Source organism: Antechinus flavipes, chromosome 3, assembly GCF_016432865.1.
Source record: "Antechinus flavipes isolate AdamAnt ecotype Samford, QLD, Australia chromosome 3, AdamAnt_v2, whole genome shotgun sequence".
Taxonomy (NCBI): Eukaryota; Metazoa; Chordata; class Mammalia; order Dasyuromorphia; family Dasyuridae; genus Antechinus; species Antechinus flavipes.
The window spans coordinates 613,498,944-613,522,867 of NC_067400.1; the positions used below are offsets into that span (position 1 = coordinate 613,498,944).

Consider the following 23,924-nt stretch of genomic DNA (forward strand, 5'->3'; position numbering starts at 1 on the left):
TCCATACAAGGATAGTTTCTTTTTTATCCTCTAGAATTATCCTAATTTCCTTCAAAGTATCCCAAGTTGGAAAATCTTTGAAGAAGGCAAAATGATGTAAGAAAACATAATTTGCCAATCCCTACTATTTCTATAACACTGAAACAAATCAGTAAAACTTCTTCCACAGACCCATCTACAGTTTCTAGTCTTAGAAAATTAACCTAATATGCAGAGACTTTAAGTGACTGGCCCACAGTCATAGAGAAAGTAAATATGAAAGAAAGGATATGAATCCAGGTCAAATTGTCCATGAGGTCATGCTACTTCCTGTACCTTATGCAAACAAAATTTGACAGTTGTATTGATAATACTGTTTCAAATTTTTTTCCCATGCATAATGATCATTATCACAATCTCTTTTTCCAGTAATAACACTGAAAGCTGTATAAATAAGAAAATCTTCATATGGACATGCTTATTATATTATAATGATAGTAATAACCCCAATAATAATGATGGTGATAATAACATTTTTATAATGCTTATCATGTGCCAGGCAGTTTGAGAAGTATTTTATAATTATTATCTCATTAAATGACTTCAATCTCCATTTTATATGCTAGATATGATAGGGAAAGAAAGAGGTTTGATTGGCATCCTGTGCCAATCCGAGCAAGCCACTTCCCATCTCTTTTCATCCACATATCATTTATTAGCCACCCCTCTAACTGTTCATCCAATACTGCAACATATCCAACATATAAAGGACTGCTTGCCATCTAGGGGAGGGGGTGGAGGGAGGGAGGGAAAAAAAAAATCGGAACAGAAACAAGTGTCAATATAAAGTAATTATTAAATTTAAAAAAATGAAAAAAAACTGTTCATCCATTTATCCATCTATTCCATCCATGTTTGTATATCAATTATCCATCTATTGATTTATTTACCCATTCAGCTTTCCCTCCATCTCTTTGTCCATACAACAGCAAATTATTTATTCATTAATCCCTTGATATATTTATTCAGTACTCAGTAAAATGAAAATGATACAACAAAGACTCTATTCCCAGAAAGTTTATATCACAAGAACAAGGGAGATGAAAGATCACATGGAAAAAATAGCCATGAAACAAGATAGTGAGATCGTCATGAAAGGAAGTAAAGCATGAGAAGAAATAGGGATGGGAAGCATTACTTTCAATGGTTAAGTCCCCAAAGCCTTTATGGAGAAGTTGGCTTCTAAGCAATAGATTCAAAGCTCCTCAAGGTGGTTTTGCAAGGGGATCCTGGGATCTGACAAACTCTCCTTCATCCCCACTCTTAACCGTCATCCCTCATCAGTACTTGGGTTCAGGCTCACTCACGATTGTTCAGAGACTTCAGTAGCCATTTTTTTGAGCATCCGATACATCATGATTTCCTCCACTGGGACACGCCTTTTCTTCAGCTTCCCTTCTCCTTTCTTATTTATCTGGTAGACTAGCTGTGGGGGAAGATGTTTAAAGAGAGGAAAGGGTCATTTCAGCTCTGCATGGATGGAATCCTTCCTGAGTGGTCAGGCCCATTTGGAAAGTCTGTGGTATCTTTTATTTTTTATTTTTATAACTTTTTGACAGAGCCCATGCCTGCATAATTTTTTTACAACATTATCCCTTGCACTCACTTCTGTTCCGACTCTTCCCCTCCGCCCCTTCACCCCTTCTCCAGATGGCAAGCAGTCCTATACAAGTTAAATATGTCATGGTGGATCCTAGATACAATATATGTGTGCAGAACCGAACAGTTCTCTTGTTGCACAGGAAGAATTGGATTCAGAAAGTAAAAATAACCTGGGAAGAAAAACAAAAATGCAAGCAGTTTACACTCATTTCCCAGTGTTGTTTCTTTGGGTGTAGCTGCTTCTGTCCATCATTGATCAATTGGAACGGAGTTAGATCTTCTCGTTGTCGAAGAAATCCACTTCCATCAGAATACATCCTCATACAGTAGTGTTGTTGAGATATATTATGATCTCCTGGTTCTGCTCATTTCACTCAGCATCAGTTCGTGTAAGTCTCTTCAAGCCTCTCCGAAATCATCCTGCTGGTCATTTCTTACAGAGCAATAATATTCCATAACGTTCATATACCACAATTTACTCAACCATTCTCCAATTGATGGGCATCCATTAATTTTCCACCTTCTAGCCACTACAAACAGGGCTGCCACAAACATTTTGGCACATGCAGGTCCCTTTGCCTTTTTTAGTATCTCTTTGGGGTATAAGCCCAGTAGAAACACTGCTGGATCAAAGGGTAATGCACAATTTGATAACTTTTTGAGCATAGTTCCAAATTGCTCTCCAGAATGGCTGGATGTGTTCACAATTCCACCAACAATGTATCAGTGTCCCCCTTTTCCCACATCCCCTCCAACGTTGTCTGTGGTCTCTTTAAGTCTCACCTGTTGCAGACCCATACTGTCGAAGAAGACGCTGACTGAGGTCTCATTGTCTGTGTACCAGTTTAAGCCCCTCATCTTGGAAAGGCTGAAAACAATCTGCCAGCCAGTTGATGGGTACAGACGACGTATCTCGAAGCTTTTTTCATAAACCAACCAGATCTGGGGGGCCAAGAGTGCAGGAGAGACAAGGAGGAAGAAGTGAGGAAGGACAGGAGCTTGAGGGCCCAGGCCAGATCCTCTGAGGGTGGGGGGCAGAAAAGAAGGTGACCATGATAAGAGGAATAGGAGCATTGAAGACCATGCAAAGAATGGGGAGCCCACAGGGATGGGCCTTGGGTTTAGGAGGGGGCAGAAACTAGGGAAACAGAAGCCAGGGAGTGGTTGGGCCAACCTTCTGTTCCCCACCTCCTCATTCTCGGTGACGAAGATCATTTCTCCATGGTAGGAGTTGGCTGTGTACTTTACTGTTGACTCCTTGGGGAATTTGGACAAGTAAATAAAATCTATATTGTCAAAGCTGTGGGAGGACAAGAAGGAAGCCCAGACTTGGTCAAGGGCATGTGAGAGTAACATAGCCCAAAGAGCTCAGCTTTTATCTGCTTGTCCCCCCTTGTTCTCCTCCCTTTACACCCTCAGCTCCCTGGGCTATAGATTCAAGGATTCATAGGATCCATTATCCTTACTGGACAGAAAGGGAAATAAAAGGGCTGGAATCACATAATGAGTCAGAGGCTAGAACTTGAACTCAGGGTCCTTTTTGCTCTAGCCCACAGTCTCAGTGCCCTTGGGAGCAGAGTCTAGACTCAGTTTTAGGTTTTTCGGTGCTTAAAAATGTCTTGATATCCTCACAACCCCCCAGGAGGCAGATGCTGTCATTGTTCCTATCTTACAGATGAAGAAACTGAGTCTGAGGGATTTTCCCAGGGTCACATAGGGCCACAATGCATAAGTCTGGATTAAAACTTGGCTCTTCCTTATTGTAGATTCACCATTTCATCTACTTCCACCACCTCACTATCTAGTCACTCAGGTTTCTTGGGACATTGTGGGCAAGAGGAGGTCTGTAGCCAGTTCTCAAGGGGAGGAGAATAAAGGGAGAGGTTTCTGCCCCCCAAAGCTCAGGGAATCCCAGTTGTGTACATGGTTACTGCCTGGATGCCCCCCCCAATTTTCCCCTTTACCCTCACCTCTGCAGAATAGCATTGCCCCAAATGAACAGCATGTGGGTGAAAGGATTGTAGAATAGACCCTTGGGCACCAGGGGGTAGGCAGTGTACTCCTCCATGGCCAGCAGCATCACAAAATCCTTGTTGATACCTTCCCAGGGAGCCAACACCACTGTAGTGAACTCTCCCACTTCCCATCACCCCTCCCCTTCACTCAGCATCTCAATCCCAGCTTTTTATTCTCTAGTCCCCAATAGTCCAGTCTTTGACCAGCCCAACACAGCCCTCTCTCCCTGCCCAGATTTCCCCAGGCATCTGGCCTTTGATCCCCTGCAAGCTCCCAGGTCCCTTTATTTACTTACTCAAGGGGATATAACGGGGTATGGTAAAAAGCAAATTGATTGCATCTATGTTGGAGCCTTTAGGTAGTACTATGTACTCAAAAATCTTGAATGTTGCCTGGTTGCTTTGGCCCATCTCCATGAGAAGCAAGAACTTGTGTTCCTCTGTGTTGTACGTCACCCAGTGGATCCTGCACACTGGGGCTGCAGGGAGGTGACCAGTGTAGCTATGGCCTGATGCTGTCCACTGGTAGCCACTGGCACCTCCCGGAAGAGACCCAGAACCACCTTGTGCAATGACACCTCCCCCAGGGATTCAGTCTCCCGTGTGAACCCATGTAGTCTCTGCTGATCTCCCCTCCCTAGGCTGTAAGCACTCCAGAGAGCTTAGGGCCTTCCCAGGGGGGAAGAGCCTTTCTAGGATCTTAAGACACCCTGAGGTTCAGATATTGGAAAGGACTTTAGAAGTTATTGAGCCCAATACCCTCCTTTTGCAGATGAGGGAACTGAAGCCCAGGGAGGGGGAAGGTGGTTTTTTCAGAGTCACAAAGCTAGTCAGTGGTAGAGCTAGGATGGACCAAATCTAACACTCACTTTCCCCTTTTGCACTACCTCTCCCACCCTGGGCTTCACTACTACCCCTTCCACAAGCCCATATGGGGAGATGGGTAGGATGGGTAGCTTCCCACAGGCTGTCCCAGGCAAACACCAAACCTTTGAATATATCACATATCGAACTCGAGACAGGAAACTGCTTAAAGGTCACTGTGGCATCTGGGAAGGAGGAAGAAGTGGGGCAGGAGAACAGGGGTCAGCATTAGGGCAGAGCAGGTTCCCCCTTACTCCCTAGCCTTAAGAATGGCCCAGGATGAGCCGCCTGTAATCCCTGAAAGAGGGGAATCCACAAACACACTATACCCAAGATGAGTTTATGGTTAGAGGGCCAGGAGGACTTCTCACAAGCACGTGCCACTTATGGTCCCTGGTCTCAAACTATTGCTTTCCATTCCCTCTTTAGGTGTCACTGATGACTTCTCGGTCCCCAGCCTTGCAGGAACCTCATACCGAGTCCTCCATTATTTCCCCCATGCAATGGGATTTAACTCTAGTCCTTTTCAAGAACTGGATTTAGATGCCTGGTGGGACCAGCAGGACACTGCTTCCAGATTTAACCTCAAACACCCTCGTGGATGGGAGCTGGGATAAGGGGGGGGACCTCATACCCCTGTGTCAGCCATCAGCACTAAAATCAAGACAAGATTAACACAGCAGCCTAGCATTCTTGGGATAAGAAATAAATTTAAAAACTAATCTGGTGCCTCTCTGCTTTGTGTGCCGTGGGCAAACACCCCAACTATCTTAACCTCATTAAAGCTCAGTGCAATGTTGCTACCTGAATAAACAATAACAAAACTCAGGGATTGGATGAGGAGGCATCCTTGTTCTAGAACTCACTGATTAGAGGTAAGATCTGCCAGAGTAGGGATTGTTTTGCTTTATATCTTTATAGCTCCAGCACTTATTCACCCATAGCAGTGGTTGGCACACAGTAGGCACTTAATAGATACTGGTGGATTGACAGAGTGAGATATCACATTATCCTGTGGTGGGAAGAAAGCAGCACTCTGTCCATCAAAGCATATAGTAAGCACTGACTATTTATTTGTCAGGCTCTGTGCTAGATGCTAGTGATGGGAAGACAAAGAATGGAAGAATCCATGCCCTCAAGGAGCTTATATTCTAGTGAGGGAAAAACCACATGCCCGCATATGTGTATGTTATGAGACCCTTTGTGTGGTGTGAGACCCTTTGTGATTCCATTTGGGATTTTGTTGGCAAAGATACTGAACTGGTTTCCATTTACTTCTCCTGCTCATTTCATAGGTCAGGGTTTGTTTTTTTAAATAGTTTGTTCATTTTCCAGTCTATTTCTTGACTTTGGATTTTTAATGTTGGGCTTTGATCCCCTTCTGGATGTGAAGTGCGATGGGAAAGGACAAGATGATTGTCCTTCGTGTCAGCCTTTTATGTCCTGCTGTTTTCGTGGATATTTGGGACTGGGGGTTGCTATAAATTTTTGGTACTTCCAAGGTGGTGTGATGTGCAGGGAGTTCTGGTCATGACTCTCCTAGTTTGTGCTCTGGTCCTTTCCCAGGTCCTTCCCCAGCTTCTTTGCTACTGTAAGCATCTCTCTCTAGCCAGGAATTACCATTTGGAACTGGGTAATGGGTAATAGAATTGGTTCTGGAGTCACAGCTGCTGATGTTTCCACCACACCCCAGGAGTCTCTGTCTTCCTAAGCCACCAGGGACTGAAGAAAAATGAATCTCTCTGACATTGAATGCATTTTCAAATGCTGTTTAGAGGGGTACAATGAGAAAGCCCAACAAAAAAGCTCATTTAACTTTACCATTCCTGCTCTGGCCTGCTACACAAGTGACCTTTGCCAAGACTACTGTAATAGGCTCTTAATTGGTCTCTCTGCTTCCCACACCTTCCCTCTCCAATCCAACCTCCTCATGGCTGCCATATTAATACTTTTAAAGCCCAGGTCCCAGCAGGCCACACTTCTAATCCAAAGCCTCTGAATTTTCATCCCCATTGCTACCCGAATAATATAAACTAACTCCTCAGCCTTTTGAGTTTTTCTCCAACTTAATTCTCCAGGCTTATTTCTAATTCCTCCCCTTCAATCAATCACCATTCCAGTCAAAGTGAAAATAAAGTACAAATATTGCATCTGCCAACTCCAGGTTTTGCAAAGATGTCCCTACTGAGGTGCCATCTCTTAGGGGAAGCCTTTCTTGATCAGACAATTTCCTGGGTCCCCTCGTTCAAGTGCTTTCCCCACAAATTATCTCCTATTTACATATTTCTGTGTATGGTGTATCCTCCAAAAGAATGCATGGACCAATTTTCATTTTCTCATGAGAATTTCAAATTCAAAATGAAACTTATGACTGGTCTTAGCTGGAAGGGACTTCAGAGACCATCTGGTCCGATTCTTTCATTTTATACATGGGGAAACCATGGCCCAGGTAATAGATGATATAAGGGGTACTTTGTACATTTGAAGCAGATTAAACACTGGAAGGACTAGGTACAGCAATTGAGGCAAAAAATTAGTTTTTATGATTTGCTGAAATTCCTTCTATCTTTGCATTTTAAATGCTGATCATTATAAACAGATATTATCATTTTACTCTTGAATTAAATTTTCATTCTACTATCTTCATTTGCTTTGCCTTATGGATTAAAATAAATGTACAGCATCCATTGAGGCAGCTTGGTCCTTGCAGATACACTTAAATTCCATCCTTCTTAATAAATACTTGAGTAGAGGTGAAGGAAAGTATAGGAACCTAAGCTCACACATCCTCACCCCATTATTATAGAGGCTGGGAGTCTCTTTTCAGAGAAAGGAAGTTGAGGGAGGCTACCTGTGATGGTTCCAAAGTGGGAAGAAGCCCTCTTCATTGCCCCCAGCCACGGCCACGATGTACTCAGAGCCATTGCTGGGAAGTTCCACAGGACAAAGTTTCTTGATACACCGTTTGTTCAAGACTCTGACCCAGCTGTCTGGGGAGAGAGAAAGCCTTGCTCAGGGATGGCATCTCCCCCTTCCCTCCTCCATTTTCCCAAAAGGAAAGTGAGTTGCAGAAACTTCTAAGGACCACGTGAGAATGGCTTAACTTCCTTCAGGAAACCTCCATCAGCTATTGAACCAGCCGTCTGTCCCCCACCTCACCTGGGTTCTGCTCTGCTCTCATGTTGTATGTATATGATGATTTTCTCTGCTTGGGTCATGACCCTGCTATGGGCTCTATGACAAAGGAGGGAAATGGACCTTGTGGAAACTCTGGACAGGGGGGAAGAGTTCCCTGATCAGTCAGATGAGCTTTCCTATCAACTGGGATGAGGTGACAGGGAGGGAGGCAAGCCTTTGGGGTTCTTCCTCATGGAGAGAATGGGCATGCCCACTGGCCATACCCTGTCTTCTCCTTAGGGTGCCCACTGACATGCTCCCTCTCTCCAAGGAAGGGCAGCCATCCGATATTCCTGCTGCTACAAACCGGTCTGCCAACTGCCCGAATCATTCTTCCCTCCCTCACCCCAGCTGGCTTTTTCTCAGCATCTAGTCCATAGGTCTGCATCCTATGGTATCATGAAAGATTATTCTCCTTTGTACTGGAGTCAGACCCCAGGCTCAGAGGAGCTAGTCTGCCTCAGGGCGGGGAAGGGGAAGAGGCTAGAATTGGGAGGGAGTTCCCAATCCCTACTCTCACAGTGCTTCCCATCCCTAGCTTCTTACCAGTTGCTTTTCCAGGTAAGTGGGAGTAGTTGCCAGTGAAATAGTAGACAAGTTGGTTCTGTCTGATGAAGAGGACACTTTCAGTGGCGATGGCATCAAAGATGGAGGCCGTGAACTCCTCCTGAGGGCACTGAAGAGTACCCAGCCAGCAGCTGTCGATGTTCAGCTGAGCCCATCAGTGAGGAATGGAGGTTCCCAGGATTGAGAGCAGGGAGAAGAATTAAGACGTCATTTAGGTCACCAAAGTCCCCTCCTTTTTAAAGAGGTGAGAAGAAAGAGACTTGGCCAACTAAGAGGCAGAATGGAGTCTAGAACCCAGGCCCTTCTCTACCTCCTCCCCCTTACTTCCCCACCTCATACCTTGATGTCTCTGGCAGAGGGATGGGGCTGGGTGTGCCCCTTGGCTGGGGTCAGACCTAATAACACTCCAGTCCTGGGGATCAACATGTCCTTCCACCCTTCCCTTCCCACGTCCAGAGAATGTCCATTGTTGCCCACCCTCCATTGCCCCAGTCAGTTGCCATTCAGCCTCCCTCACCTCCACCAGGGAGAAGTCCTTGAAGCTAGAGTCAGAGATAAGAACCATTTTCTCATTTGGAATGCCCCCAAGGATTAGCACAGGAGCCTGGTCCATTGTAGCCCACATAGGCCTAGATGGTGCTTTAAGGAAGTGTCTGTGCATGATGGAACTGACCTAAGGGGAGAAAGGCCCAAGAGAAACAATGGAAGAATAGTCTAGCTCCCCCCATCCATGAGACTCTCTTGACTAAGAGGATCACTTCCCTCCTTCCCTCCTTATACCCCTAAGCCTTTCTCCTATCCCCTTCCCCCTATTTTCTCTCACCTCCTCTCCCAGGGAAAAACTCAGTTTGTCCTTCTCTTTTTTCAGAAACCCATTGATATTTATCATGAACCTGCAAAGGGAGAGGGAATAGCCTTCTAGGTATCTGCCAGAGTCAAATCAGACTTCTCACCCAACCCCTTAACTTGATGCTCAGATAAGCCCACCTCAAGTCTCAGGCCACTGAATCTGAACAGGACGTAACTTGGCGCAGTGACAAGAACCGAGTTTGAAGTCAGGGAACTCGGGTTCAATTCCTGCCTTGGACACCTAGGGCACTGCCACCTTGGCTCTGCCCTTCTATGCTATCTCAGTGATCTCTCGTCAGTTGCCACGAGTTTAATCATCATTTCTATGAAGATGCCATTCAGAGCTACGTTGTCACCAGTTTTCTCCTCTGAAAATAGGCTTGGGAGAGTAGATCAGGCTGGGTGATCAGTCTCCAGGGTCATTTTTGGGTTTGGACACTGTTTGCTTCCTGAGTTTAGCCCTCTGTCCACAAACCCGATCCCGGCAGCTATACCGTCTGAAAGCTATGCCTTCCACCATCCCCTGCTCCCCACAGAGATGCCCGAGACAACCTACTTGCCATTACTAATGATCTCCCCCTGGTTGTTGCTGATGATTTCAACTTCCATCATTACACTGCCATTCTTCATGGGCATTGGGGTGTACCAATTCACATTACATATGGTATAGGGTCCACATTGTGCTAGCAGGTGGGAAATGAAATGAGGTAGATACAAGCTTAGGATCTATCCTCAGTTAGCCAGCACTGCCTCACCTTCCCTTCTTACCAGAACTCTACCAAGGGACTGGGCCTTAATGTAGGGCACCAGACTCCGTAGTAAGCTATGTTTCCTCCCTCTCTCCTCTAGAAGCTGGGAAGCCCAACAAGCATCAGCTTAGTCTAACTGGCCAAGCTTTCCCTACCTCGCCCAAATACAACTGAAACCCAAGTGCAAGAAGTTGGCACCAAAGCAGCTGAGGGCAAAGGGGAATGCTCAAGGTGACCAGCAAGTGTGGGATCCCAAGGTCTTTGTGACCTGTAGCTCAGCTCTTTTCTAGGATCAGGGGCCTGGGTGGGTTTCCAGGGAACTCTACCTCTCAAGGCCTGCTATGCAGGTTTCCTCATACCCCAAGTGCTAAACTGACCAAGGACAGATCTATTCATCCTTTCCAACTTCTTGGCGCCCCCTTCTCTAAGATATTGTCCTTTCTGACATTGTTGGTAGAGGACCCTCACCCCGGATTTGAAATGGTGCTCCCTCCATCTGGATTTGCAGCCTCTCTGTTCTCCACCTCCGGAAATTCACAGGGGGATAGAAAGTGACCCGTACACGAGGGATCATGCCCTTAAGGAAACCCCCACGGACAAAGGCTTCTGGAGTCTGGGAGGGCCAAAGTGGGAGTGACATTGCTCAGGCAATGGCTATGGCCAGACCTTTCTGCCCCACTCACCATGTCTAGGCCTGAGCCCTGGCCTTAGAGACCCTACCTCTCTGGAGGGGGGTGGGTTAGAGAACAGAACTCTGCCAGGCAAGAACTTAGGGAAAAATCCTAACTTCATTGCTGGAAGCTGGAGAACAGAATACCCTCTGGGCCAATCAAGTCACCAGCACCATCTTTGAAGGTTAGGGGAGCCCTTCAGGACCTACATTTCCTCCTGGGATTCCCTGCCTTCCCTTCCCCCTCAAGTCTTCCTTATCGACAGGAGTCCTTCTGCACAGCCAGCCTCTTAGGACAGCCCACACAGGAACTGGCCTCTAGGGACTGAGTTCCTTATCTGCCAGACAAAACAACTTTCCCCTTCCTCAGCCTCCAGGAAATCTTCCAAGGACTCTCCAGTTCAGGAGAGGGCTGAGGAATAGAACATGGAAATTGGTTGGGTTGGAGGAGCAGGGATGGCAGTGTCCAGAAACTTCTTTGGTAGCCTGGGGAGCTGGATAGGAAGTGGGCAAAGATGTTGGGGGCAGGAGAATAAGGTCTATTGGGTAGGTCCCCCAAAGATGGTTTGGGTGAGATAGAGGCCACCCCTCCCCAGATGCTTCCCCACCCATCAGACCCTTCACTGATCCATCTCTAAATCAGGATTTCCCCCTCTTCCTACCCTGTTTCTGTGGGCCCACCTTGTTCCAATTCTCCCTCCTCCTTTTCCACCCCTCCCTCACCTCTCCAGGGCAGGTGAAGTTAATCTTCATGTAGTAAGGGAATCCCACATAATTCTAAAGATAAGCAATACATCCAGCTCAGGGCAGTCATCCTGACCCATTCCCCTTCTGCCATTCCCTTCTTTCCTTCCAACCTCCCTCCACAAGCCCTAGGGCATGGGATATCCAGGGCTCTGGGAGAGTGGCCTGAAGACATGAAGGGGCAGGAACCAAGGAAAGGATAAAAGAGTGACAAAAGAGACAAAGAACAGATCCAGTGAAGGGAAGACAGAGGGATAGATGGGAGGGAGGAAGGATGGAAGAAGAGCTGAGAGTCGGGAAGGGCTCTTCTCCAACCCCCCATTTCACAGGTGAAAAAAAGTAAGACCAAGAGAGGTAAAAGTGACTTGCTTCCCCTAGGAGAGGCCAGAGTTGACAAGATCTGAGTTAAGTGGAATAAGATTGAAGAGTCAGAGGTCAGTTGGAAAGATGGAAAGGCAAAGTGGGATGGATGGGTGGCTGAGAGGATGGTATGGGAGGGACAAAGGATACAGCTGGGCCAGGCCCTTACCTCTTTGTGGTCGATGGGTGAATCCACTAGTTTCCTGAAGAATTTATCAATAATGGAAACTGGTTGCTGCAAGAAAAACTTTTCACCACCCATTCCTAAGGTTTCATACTTGTTGAGTGCCACTTGCCATCTGCAGGCGTCTTCATACTGTGGCTGGACTGGCGGCGGCAATAGCAGCAGGAGCAACAGCATTAGTAGGGACCCCATTAGGATGGGGAGTCCAGAGCTGGGGAGCCCAGGCAGGGAGGCACAGGCGAAATCCAGAAAGCGGAAGGACACCTGCTGCTGCCCCTCTGTCCTCCCTGCTTCCGTGCACCCGAACGAGGGATTCACGGAAAACAAAAAGAACCAGACAACTATGAAATCTTGAATTCCCCTTTTCACCATGGGGAAACTGAGTCAATGGCCAAGATTTATTTGCTCCAGGAGACTCAAGGAGTCTGGGGGAGGGGTTCTCTGGGCCCTAAGACTCACCTAAACTCGCCCCTCCCTCCAGGCTTATTCCCTCCCTTCTCTCCCCATCCCAGCTTCTACCTTCCTCTGGTCCATTTCTCCACCCAGTCCCATCCCAGCTATTGCTTCCTCTCATCCATTCCTCCAGTTTTCTTCCTCCCCCTCACCTCCCCCGACCCCCACGCCCGGCCAGGGGGACCAGACACACCCAGAAGGTCCAGATCCTTTTGTTTTCCTAGAGCCCTTCTGGTTGGCGTTTCCGGCAGTCAAAGGGTTAAGTGGCTAACGGCTGGCCTGATGCTCTAGGGCACGTGGCCCTGAGACCTGCTGAGATCTCCTCATTGGAGCTCTCAGAAAAGTTCCGGACCTTCAGGTGAAGCCGGTCCGTGAGGCTCTCTATCCCAGACCTCGTTTTCCAGATGATCACGTTCAAGTTCTTCACATTTCATACACGGTTAAAACTGGGATTGCATTGTGCCTCACCTGTATCTATTTTAAATTGTGTTTTCTTATTTATTTTTTCACTTATTACTTAAGACTGGAATGAAGAAAACCTGGCTTCAGTTACTAGTTGTGTGACTTGGGCAGACATATTATCCAAAGATTTTGGATAACGATGGCAATCTGAGGATAGGTAAAAGTTAGAAAGCCATCCCCGAAATCAAGGCACCTGCATCCCAACTAAATTCCACTTTTTCCAGTATTAGGTGTTTTACAGTCAGTATATCGTTTGATATCCTAGAGCTAGTAGCGTGTACTAGAAGAATGGGCAATCGGAACAGAAGTGAATGCAAGGGATAAGGCTGTAAAAAATTACCCTGGCATGAGTTCTATCAATAAAAAGTTATTAAAAAAAAAAAAAAAAGAATGGGCAGATAGGATAGCTAAAAGATCTTGGAGAACATGGCAACTCAGAAATAGTCCGTGACCTCTAGAAGTTTACATTCTTAAATCTCAACTGGAAGCCTTCCCCAACCCATATTTATTCTGGTGCCTTCTCTCTGCTACTTATTTCCTATTGATCCCTTATATAGCTGACTTTCTGGATATTTATTTGCCTGTTGTTTCCCCCATTGGATTGAGAGCTCTTGGAGGGCAGGGACTGTCTCCAACTTTCTTTTTTTTTTTTAAACATCCCCAGCACAGTGCCTAGCACATAGTAGGCACTTAATAATATAAAGGCTTAATAATCCACTGATAGAAAATAATACACAAATGGAGTTGGAAAGGATTGAGGGAAGAATAAGATAGAATGTCTAAGCATAGAAAATCAGAAACAAAACTAGGTGAGAAATGAATATTGACCCCCGGAAGAAGTCACCAATGGGAAAAGAGGGCCAACATTCAAGAGCATTCCAGGAGGAAAGCTATAATTAGCTGATGCTAATGATAGATTCAGTGTGAAGTGGTCTCTGAGGCACAGTGTTGAATTCTGTAAAAAATGGAAAAAGTACTGGAATAGGAAAGGGCAAATGTCCCAACTTTTTAAAAGAGAAGAGAATGAAGTCTTCCAAACATAAATCAGTGAACTTGATTCTGATGCCTGGCAAGCACTACACCATGTTTGTCAAGGGATGATTTGTAAGCATTGAGAAAAAGAAGTGGCTATCACAAAGTATCTAAATGGCTTTACCAAGAACAGATCATGCCAGATTTACCTCATTTTCTTTTTGACAAGGTTACCAGATGACAAAATGAATCCAATATTACCATATTTCCACAGACAGTCCATTCCCCTTTTGAGTAACATAAATTATCATTTTTCTTTTTTTTGGTAATTTTTTTATTTTAAACTGAAATACAAAATGAGGGAAAAAATTGCCCTGTATACAGTAGACCATAAGAGAGGATTCAATCTAAAAGTATAAATTCCCATTTCAAAAAAACCTATATAATACGTATTACTCATTGTTTTCTAAATTGCCCAACTTTGCTTTCTTGTTGATTTTCTTTTGTTTTCTGCTGTGCACTTTTTCTCAATTTTTCTTCTCCTCTTCACCACCACTCTAAAATAGTCTACAATTAAGGAGATGTGTGTGCATGTACATATATTTATATACACACATGTATGCATATGTATATAAATATATATATATATACATGGGTGTATGCACATGCATGTATGTAGATATGTATAAACATACATATGTGGGGAATAGATAAGGTGAAGAACTTACAGGAATGTATGAATTCTTTTTCTGTAATTTGTTATTTCTGTGTTTCCCCTATGACCTGTATATTATGTGCAGGCTCATATCTACTTGAGCCTTGGCCAGCTAGAAACATATTTACTTAACCTGAGCTGATGACATTTATTGGTATTTGACATTTATCGATATTTAGTCTATTAGCTGGACCACTGTCTGCTTGATTAAGCCTGAAGGCCTGACTTTCTGTTTCCTAGAAATCAGGAGATTTCAGGGAAACAGAAACCTTCCATTCCAATCTCCCCGAATAGCAGTGCTCTCTTACTTGTGATGTAATTTCTTGTATAAAAGCTATGTATCTTCACTACTTCTTTAGCCCTCCTACCGCAAGTTTTCTCTTTCTTATCTCGCGATGGGACTGCTCATCCTCCGGAGGTTTTCAATAAACAACTTTTCTGCCTTCTACTGAGTGATCTCTGAGTAGTCATTTTGGGTAAGGGTCTTCTACATCCCTCACACGTATATATACTCATACACATATATGTAAGACCATATTATGCTTATTTCATCAGTTCCTCTGAAGGTGGATAGCATTTTTCTTCGTAAATCGAAGCCTTGTTTTTCTAAATCAATCAGCTCATTTCCTACAGTCCAGCCTTAATCACTGAATTAGCAGTTGCCTCAAAGTGATCTGTTAAAGATTTTAGCTTAAAAATACAAAGATCTCCCATTGCATGCAGAACCTATCCTAATCTGGACCCAGGAGGTTTCAGAGGAGACAATGAGGCTGGTGATCTTGTACAGCCGTCACTTACTCAAATGCAATTCACTTGTATGTCATGGATATCTTTTTGAATGCAGACCAAACAACAAGAAGAAGACCACAGTAATATTCCAATCCAATCACATCTTATCTGAGAGATTGTCTATGAAAGTTCCCCTCCCCCAATTTTCTATGTTCCTTCCATTCTTGACTACATAGATTTTGTTTATTCAAAAAATTTTCATTTAAAATAATCAAAATTATGCCTTTTATATTTCAACAATCCCCTCATAATATGCTTTAATACTGCTGAATCTACTTCCTTTACATCTTTTTTCCTTTGGTTCTTTTTTGGTATTTCTGACCTTTTGTTCTTCCAAATGAAATTTGTTAACATTTTTTCTAACTCAGTTTAATTAGTAGTTTAATTGGAATGACATGGAATGAATAAATTAGTTATGTAAATTTGTCACTTAAAATTATATTGGCTTTACCTTTGCATGAATAACATGTTATTTCACTTATTTAGATCTGAGTTTATTTGTAGAAAAAGTATTTTGTGCTTATGGTCATATAGTTCTTATGTCTGTTTTGGCAGTATACACTAAGGTATTTTATACTATCTAGGTATTTTAAGTGGTTAAAACAAAATCAAATAATATTATTTACACAGCGTAATTTCTCTATTTTTTTTCACATTTGAGTAAATTTGTTTTAACTTTAACTTTGTGAGATCATGATTAATATCCCTGCTTTTTTTTTTTTACATACTAAATTCTACTCCTGCCCTTTATTTTATCTTTGTGTATACCTCACATTTTTATGTTTCTGGAAAGCAACATATTGTTGAATTCAGCTTTTTAATCAGCTATCCATTTTTGTTTAATGGGTAAATTTATTCCATTTACATTCTAAGCTACAATTACTTGTGTTTTTACCTCCTATTTTTCCTCACTATCCTTCTCATCCTATTTATCTCATTCCTCATTCTTCTGTTTTACTTCACCTTGCTGCTTTGCCCTCCTATTCCTTAACCTATCAATCTGAGTCCCTCTCTTATCCTCTCGCCCCACCCTATCTCTCTTATTTCTTTCTGATTTTACATATATGTTGTTCCTTCTTTAACCCATTCCAGTGAAAGTAAGGTTCCACCTTACATTGAATTCCCAATCCCTATATTTTTGCCCACCTGCATTTTTTGATTTCCTTCACAGGCTAATTGCACAATATTTCAGAGTCCGATTCTTTTTGTACAGCAAAATAATGGTTTGGACATGTATACTTATTTTGTATTTAATTTATACTTTAATATATTTAACATGTATTGGCCATCCTGCCATCTAGGGAAGGGAGTGGGGGGAAAGAGGGGGAAAATTGGAACAAAAGGTTGGCAATTGTCAATGCTGTAAAATTACCCATGCGTATAACTTGTAAATAAAAAGCTATTAAAAATTTAAAAAAAAAAAAAGAAAGTAAGGTAGTGCTGGAACCCCCCACTTGCTTCTTCTGTATCAAATTTCCTTTTTATGCCTCATTTTCATGAGATAATTATTCATTTTTATCTATCTTTTTACAGTTTTATTCTTGTAAATTCACCCACATCATATAGTTCAGTCTATGCCTTGCTTTTGAACTATTCAGATAATGTCAATCACAAAAGTATTGCTAATATTTTCATATATACAAAGAATGGGGATGAGGGAGGTAAGGAGGAAAGGGAAAAGAATTTGGAACACAAAATCTTACAAAAATGTATGTTGAAAGCTATATGTGAATTTTTTATTTTTTATTTAATCTTTTTTTAATTATAGTTTTTTATATACAAAACATATGCATGGATAATTTTTCAGCATTGACCCTTGCAAAAACTTCTGTTTTAACTTCCCCCCCTTCCCTCCACTCTCTCCCCTAGATGGCAAGTAGTCCCATACATATTAAATATGTTAAAGTAACTATATGTGTATTTAGAAAAATAAAATACAATTGAGAAAAAATAAAACAATCAATTTCCATGAAAAAATACCACATATGTACAAAGGAAATAATTTGATCTCATTGAGTTGCTTATACTTGGTCTTTAATGATTACCTCATACTTCTCTTGGATGTTATTTGTTGAATTTTCCCATAAATTCTTGGATTTTTGTCACAAAAACCTGCAAGTCTTTGAGTACATTAAATATCCATTTTCCCCCATTCAGGATTATATTTAATATTGCTAAATAAGTTACTCTTGGTCATAATTCTAGCTCTTTTGCTCTGTGAAATATAGCATTCTCAGACCTATGGTCCTTCAACATAAAAACTGCTAGTCTTTTGTAATCCTTATTGTAGTTCCATGGTATTTAAATTGTCTTTCTTGTTCTTAATATTTTCTCCTTATCTCAAAAGTTTGTGATATTCCTGTAAGTTTTCCTCCTTGGATCTCTGTCAGGTGGTGATTGGTAGATCTTTTTTATGTCTAATTTCCTTTCTTGTTCTAGAATTTCAAGGCAATTTTCCTTGACAATTTCTTGTAATATTATAAAAAGGTTCTTTTTTTAAATTATAATTTTCAGGTAGTCTGACTAGTCTTATATTATTTCTTCTCAATCTGTTCTCCAAATCACTTTTTTTTTCTTATAAGATGTTGTACATTCTTTTGATTTTGTTGTATTATTTCTTGGTGTCTTAAAATGTCACTGGCTTCCCTTTGCCCAACTCTAAGGTGAGAAATAATCTCTTGGATTCAAAAAGAGGTGAAGTTAAAAGTCTGTTTTATTACACATTTGCAGAAGTGAGTAGTGTGTCCTATTATAGAATATATACACATCAGGAAAGAGGAGGATCAAGTATTATATCCCTATTCTTGGCTGCAAGGTTCTTTTCCTGTTTCCCTATTTGCTGGGTAGTACAGAAGGTACAGCTTTTTATTTTACCTCCTACATACTTACCCTTAGATATGTTCCCCCTCCTATCACATACATCATTAAAATGAGTCTAAGCTCCTCCTGAGAAGTTAATATTCATAAAGCATTTAAGCATGGTTACTACAGCTAAGCTACCAACTTTACCCTCCTTTCCTGTCTTCATCACCCTCAGCTAGTTTAGTTTGATTTTTATTATAAATTCAAGATAAAATTTATACAACAGGATATTATCTTCATGGGATGTTTCTCTTGCATATTTCTGTGAAAATACAAGGTTTCATATCTCACATTAGTTTTCAAGAAATTAGCTTTTTCTTTAAGTTTTTGATTCTCTATTTCCAATCAGTTGACTTTTTTTCATATTTTTCTTGATTTTCTTGGATTGCTCTTATTTTTTATTCTACTTTTTCCTCAGTCTCTCTTATTTGATTTTTAAAGTCCTTTTTAAGTTCTTCCATGAACTCTTTTTTGCTTTAGACATTTAATGTTTCGCATTGAAAAAGGAATGCCTTAATCCTTTTTGTAATGGCAAGGAATTATAAACTGAGCAGATGTCCACCAGTTGGAGAATGGCTGAATAAGTTATGATATATGAATGTTATGGAATATTATTGTTCTATAAGAAATGATCAGTAGGATGATTTTGGAAAGGCCTGGAGAAATGTGCATGAACTGATACAAAATGAAGTGAGTAGAATCAAGAGAACATTGTATGGATGTACATGTGATTCTACCAGACAGTTAAAGAAAAATTAGCCCCAATGCTATATAAACTATTTGAAAAAATAGGGAATGAAAGACTCCTACTAAATTCCTTTTAGACACAGACATGGTGCTGATACCTAAACCAAGTAGGTTGAAAACAGAGAAAGAAAATTATAGACCAATCTCCCTAATGAATATTGATGCTAAAATCTTAAACAAGATATTAGCAAAAAGACTACAGAAAATTATCCCCAGGATAATACACCATGATCAAGTAGGATTTATACAAGGAATGCAGGACTGGTTCAATATTAGGAAAATTATTAGTATAATTGACTATATTAATAACCAAATTAACAAAAATCATATGATCATCTCAATAGATGCAGAAAAAGCATTTGATAAAATCCAACATCCATTCCTATTAAAAACACTTGAGAGTATAGGAATAAATGGTCTTTTCCTTAAAATAATCAGTAGCTTCTATTTAAAACCATCAATAAGCATCATCTGTAATGGGGATAAACTGGAACCATTCCCAGTAAGATCAGGAGTACAACAAAGTTGCCCTCTATCACCATTTCTATTCAATATTGTATTAGAAATGCTAGCTTTGGCAATAAGAGGTGAGAAAGAAATTAAAGGAATTAGAGTAGGTAATGAGGAAACCAAATTATCACTCTTTGCTGATGATATGATGGTATACTTAGAGAACCCCAGAGATTCTACTAAAAAGCTATTAGAAATAATCCACACCTTAAGCAAAGTTGCAGGATATAAAACAAACCCACATAAGTCATCATCATTCTTATATATCACTAACAAAATCCAACAGTTAGAGTTACAAAGAGAAATTCCATTTAAAGTAACTCCTGATAGTATAAAATATTTAGGAATCTATCTAACAAGGGAAAATCAGGAACTATATGAACAAAACTACAAAACTCTTTCCACACAAATAAAGTCAGATCTAACCAATTGGAAAAATATTAAATGCTCTTGGATTGGGCGAGCAAATATAATAAAGATGACAATACTACCTAAATTAATCTATTTAGCATTATACCAATCAGATTCCCAAAAAACTAATGATCTAGAAAAAATAACAAAGTTCATATGGAAAAACAAAAGGTCAAAAATTTCAAGGGAATTAATGAAAAAAAATCAAATGAAGGTGGCCTAGCTGTACCAGATCTAAAATTATATTATAAAGCAGCGGTTACCAAAACCGTTTGATATTGGCTTAAAAATAGACTAGTTGATCAGTGGAATAGGTTAGGTTCAAAGGACAAAAGAGCCAATAACTTTAATAATCTAGTGTTTGACAAACGCAAAGACCCCAGCTTTTGGGCTAAGAATTCATTATTTGACAAAAATTGCTGGGAAAATTGGAAATTAGTATGGCAGAAACTAGGCATTGACCCACACTTAACACCGTACACCAAGATAAGGTCAAAATGGGTTCATGACCTAGGCATAAAGAATGAGATTATAAATAAATTAGAGGAACACAGGATAGTTTACCTCTCAGACCTGTGGAAGAGGGAGGAATTTATGACCAAAGAAGAACTAGAGATCACTATTGACCACAAAATAGAAAATTTTGATTATATCAAATTGAAAAGTTTTTGTACAAACAAAACTAATGCAGACACGATTAGAAGGGAAGCAATAAACTGGGAAAACATTTTTACAGTCAAAGATTCTGATAAAGGCCTCATCTCCAAAATATATAAAGAATTGACTCTATAAGAAATCAAGCCATTCTCCAATTGATAAATGGTCAAAAGATATGAATAGACAATTCTCAGGCGAAGAAATTGAAACTATTTCTAGCCATATGAAAAGATGCTCCAAATCATTAATCAGAGAAATGCAAATTAAGACAACTCTGAGATACCACTACACACCTGTCAGATTGGCTAGAATGACAGGGAAAGATAATGTGGAATGTTGGAGGGGATGTGGGAAAACTGGGACACTGATACATTGTTGGTGGAATTGTGAATACATCCAGCCATTCTGGAGAGCAATTTGGAACTATACTCAAAAAGCTATCAGACTGTGCATACTCTTTGACCCAGCAGTGTTACTACTGGACTTATATCCCAAAGAGATCTTAAAGAAGGGAAAGGGAGCTATATGTGCAAGAATGTTTGTGGCAGCCCTCTTTGTAGTGGCCAGAAACTGGAAATTGAGTGGATGCCCATCAATTGGAGAATGGCTGAATAAATTGTGGTATATGAATATTATGGAATATTATTGTTTGGTAAGAAATGACCAGCAGGAAGATTTCAGAAAGGCCTGGAGAGACTTAAATGAACTGATGCTGAGTGAAATGAGCAGGACCAGAAGATCATTATATACTTCAACACCAATACTATATGATGATCAATTCTGATGGATGTTGAACATTGAAGATGAAACAAATCAATTCCAATAGAGCAGTAATAAACTGAACCAGGTATACCCAGGGAAAGAACTCTGGGAGATGACTATGAACCACTACATAGAATTCCCAATCCCTCCATTTTTGTCCACCTGCATTTTTTATTTCCTTCACAGGCTAATTGTTCACTATTTCAAAGTCTGACTCTTTTTATATAGCAAAATAACTGTTTGGACATGTATACATATATTGTATTTAACTTATACTTTAACATATTTAACATGTATTGGTCGATCTGCCATCTGGGGGAGGGAGTAGGGGGAAGAAGGGGAAAAATTGGAACAAAAGGATTTGCAACTATCAATGCTGAAAAATTACCTATGCATATATCTTGTAAATAAAAAGCTATTAAAAAAATAATAAAAAAGAGAACATTGTACAGAGCAACAAGAAGATTATACAATGATTAATTCTGAGGGGCATGGTTCTTTTCAACAATGAAGTGATTCAGACCAATTCCAATAGACGAGATGGGAAAAGCCATCTGCATCCAGAAAGAGGACTATGGGGACTAAATGTGGATCACAACATAGCATTTTCACTTTTTTTTTGGTTGGTGTTTTGTTTGCTTTTTGTTTTCTTTACCATTTTTCCCTTTTTGATCTGATTTTTCTTGTGTAGCATGATAATTGTGGACATATATATATAAGAATTATAAATGTTTACCATATATTGGGAAGGGAGTGGGGAGAAGGGAGGAAGAAAAAAATTGAAACACTAGGTTTTGTAAGGGTGAATGTTGAAAAATATCTTTGCATATATTTTGAACATAAAAAACTTTTTTTTTAAAAAAAAGAAGAGCCTTTTTAAAATTCCATTATCTTCCTCTGAATATGAATCCAGATCTTCTATATGTATACTATACATAAAATACATGTATACCATACATAATAACTATGTATGATTGAATTCTTTCTCCTTTGCTTACTCATTTTTTTTAAATAACTTTTTATTGACAGAACCCATGCCAGGGTAATGTTTTACAGCATTATCCCTTGCACTCACTTCTGTTCCGATTTTTCTCCTCTCTCCTTCCACCCCCACCCTCAGATGGCAAACTGTCCTTTACATGTTGAATAGGTTACAGTATATCCTAGATACAATATATGTGTGCAGAACCGAACAGTTTTCTTGTTGCACAGGGAGAATTGGATTCAGAAGGTATAAATAACCCGAGAAGAAAAACAAAAATGCACGCAGTTTATATTCATTTCCCAGTGTTCTTTCTTTGGGTGTAGCTGCTTCTGTCCATCCTTGATCAATTGAAACTGAATTTGCTTACTCATTTTTAATTTATTTTATTTTGTTTTTAGCAGCTATTAGTGTAATTGAGCTATAGTCCTGAGTTATGCTCTTTGCTACTGTACTCACAAGGTGTATGCTAACATAACTGTGCTTGGCTTCCCTCAACAGAGGAAGATCCTTCAATCTACTACTAAGCATCAGAGAGATAAATTTCTAAAACTGAATTTGCTGCCTAAATCCAGCTAGCTGAAGGGCTTGTTTGTTAATTCTGCAGAGCAGGCCTGTTGGTGTTTGCACTACACTCAAGTGGAATCTCCACCCCATGAGGTGGGGTCTTTCCTGGAGCCTTCTCAAATTGTCTTGAGTACAATTGCTTTACCCTGTGTTTATTTATGCTGCTTCGAGGCAATGTTCTGTCTTTTTTTTGTGGAAGAAATTTGGAAAGTTGAAAGTTTTCTGATCTACTCTACTACCTTTCCAGAATCCCCTCCTGAATAACATGAATTCTTAAGGAATTTTTTTCATTATAACAAACCTAAATTTGCCTCTTTTTAACTTCTATCCATTAGTTCTAATTCTGTTCCCTGGCACAAAGCAAAATAACTCGAATCCCTCATTCATATGACTGTCCTTCAAATACACGAAGACCACTATTGTTTCCCTTTTCTTAAGTGCTCATTTCTCCAGATTAATCTACCCCAAGTGCTTCAACTGCTCCTCAAAACATTACTTCAAGCCCCCTCACTAACCTAGTTATCCAATTCTTTTTTTAAAAATTTATTTTATTTTTTAAATAACTTTTTATTGACAGTACATATGCATGGGTAATTTTTTACATTATCCCTTGCACTCGCTTCTGTTCCGACTTTTCCTTTCCCTCCCTCCCCTCCTCCCCTAGATGGCAGGCAGTCTTATACATGTTAAATATGTTATAATATATCCTAGATACAATATATGTGAGCAGAACCAAACAATTCTCTTGTTGCACGGGGAGAATTGGATTCAGAAGGTAAAAATAACCTGGGAAGAAAAACAAAAATGCAAACAGTTTACACTTATTTCCCAGTGTTGTTTCTTTGGGTGTAGCTGCTTCTGTCCATCATTGATCAATTGGAACAGAGTTAGATCTTCTCGTTGTCGAAGAAATCCACTTCCATCAGAATACATCCTCATACAGTATTGTTGTTGAAGTGTATGATGATCTCCTGGTTCTGCTGATTTCACTCAGCATGAGTTCATGTAAGTCTCTCCAAGCCTCTCTATATTCATCCTGCTGGATATTTCTTACAGAACAATAATATTCCATAACATTCATATACCACAATTTACCCAACCATTCTCCAATTGATGGGCATCCATTCATTTTCCAGCTTCTAGCCACCACAAAAAGGGCTGCCACAAACATTCTTGCACATACAAGTTCCTTTCCCTTCTTTAGTATCTCTTTGG

At 40.7% G+C, this 23,924-nt stretch overlaps 2 protein-coding genes across 9 annotated transcripts in view; one reads left to right on the forward strand and one right to left on the reverse strand.

The window, feature by feature from the left end:
• The window catches only part of CATSPERG (cation channel sperm associated auxiliary subunit gamma), a 100,314-nt gene extending 87,890 nt beyond the window's left edge, over window positions 1–12,424 (reverse strand). For 2 of the 8 annotated variants that reach the window (XM_051989108.1, XM_051989102.1), the window contains exons 1-7: window positions 11,806–12,424; window positions 11,256–11,309; window positions 10,331–10,475; window positions 9,670–9,796; window positions 9,088–9,157; window positions 8,782–8,937; window positions 8,244–8,409 (exon numbers count right to left, since the gene is read on the reverse strand). In XM_051989108.1, the coding sequence (XP_051845068.1) occupies window positions 8,244–8,409; window positions 8,782–8,937; window positions 9,088–9,157; window positions 9,670–9,796; window positions 10,331–10,475; window positions 11,256–11,309; window positions 11,806–12,192 (1,105 nt within the window). In that variant the 5' untranslated portion in view covers window positions 12,193–12,424. The remainder of the gene's footprint in view (window positions 1–8,243; window positions 8,410–8,781; window positions 8,938–9,087; window positions 9,158–9,669; window positions 9,797–10,330; window positions 10,476–11,255; window positions 11,310–11,805) is intronic. The other 6 variants (XM_051989107.1, XM_051989105.1, XM_051989111.1 and 3 more) reach the window with 5 other exon arrangements.
• The window catches only part of YIF1B (Yip1 interacting factor homolog B, membrane trafficking protein), a 165,458-nt gene that overhangs the window by 101,478 nt on the left and 40,056 nt on the right, over window positions 1–23,924 (forward strand).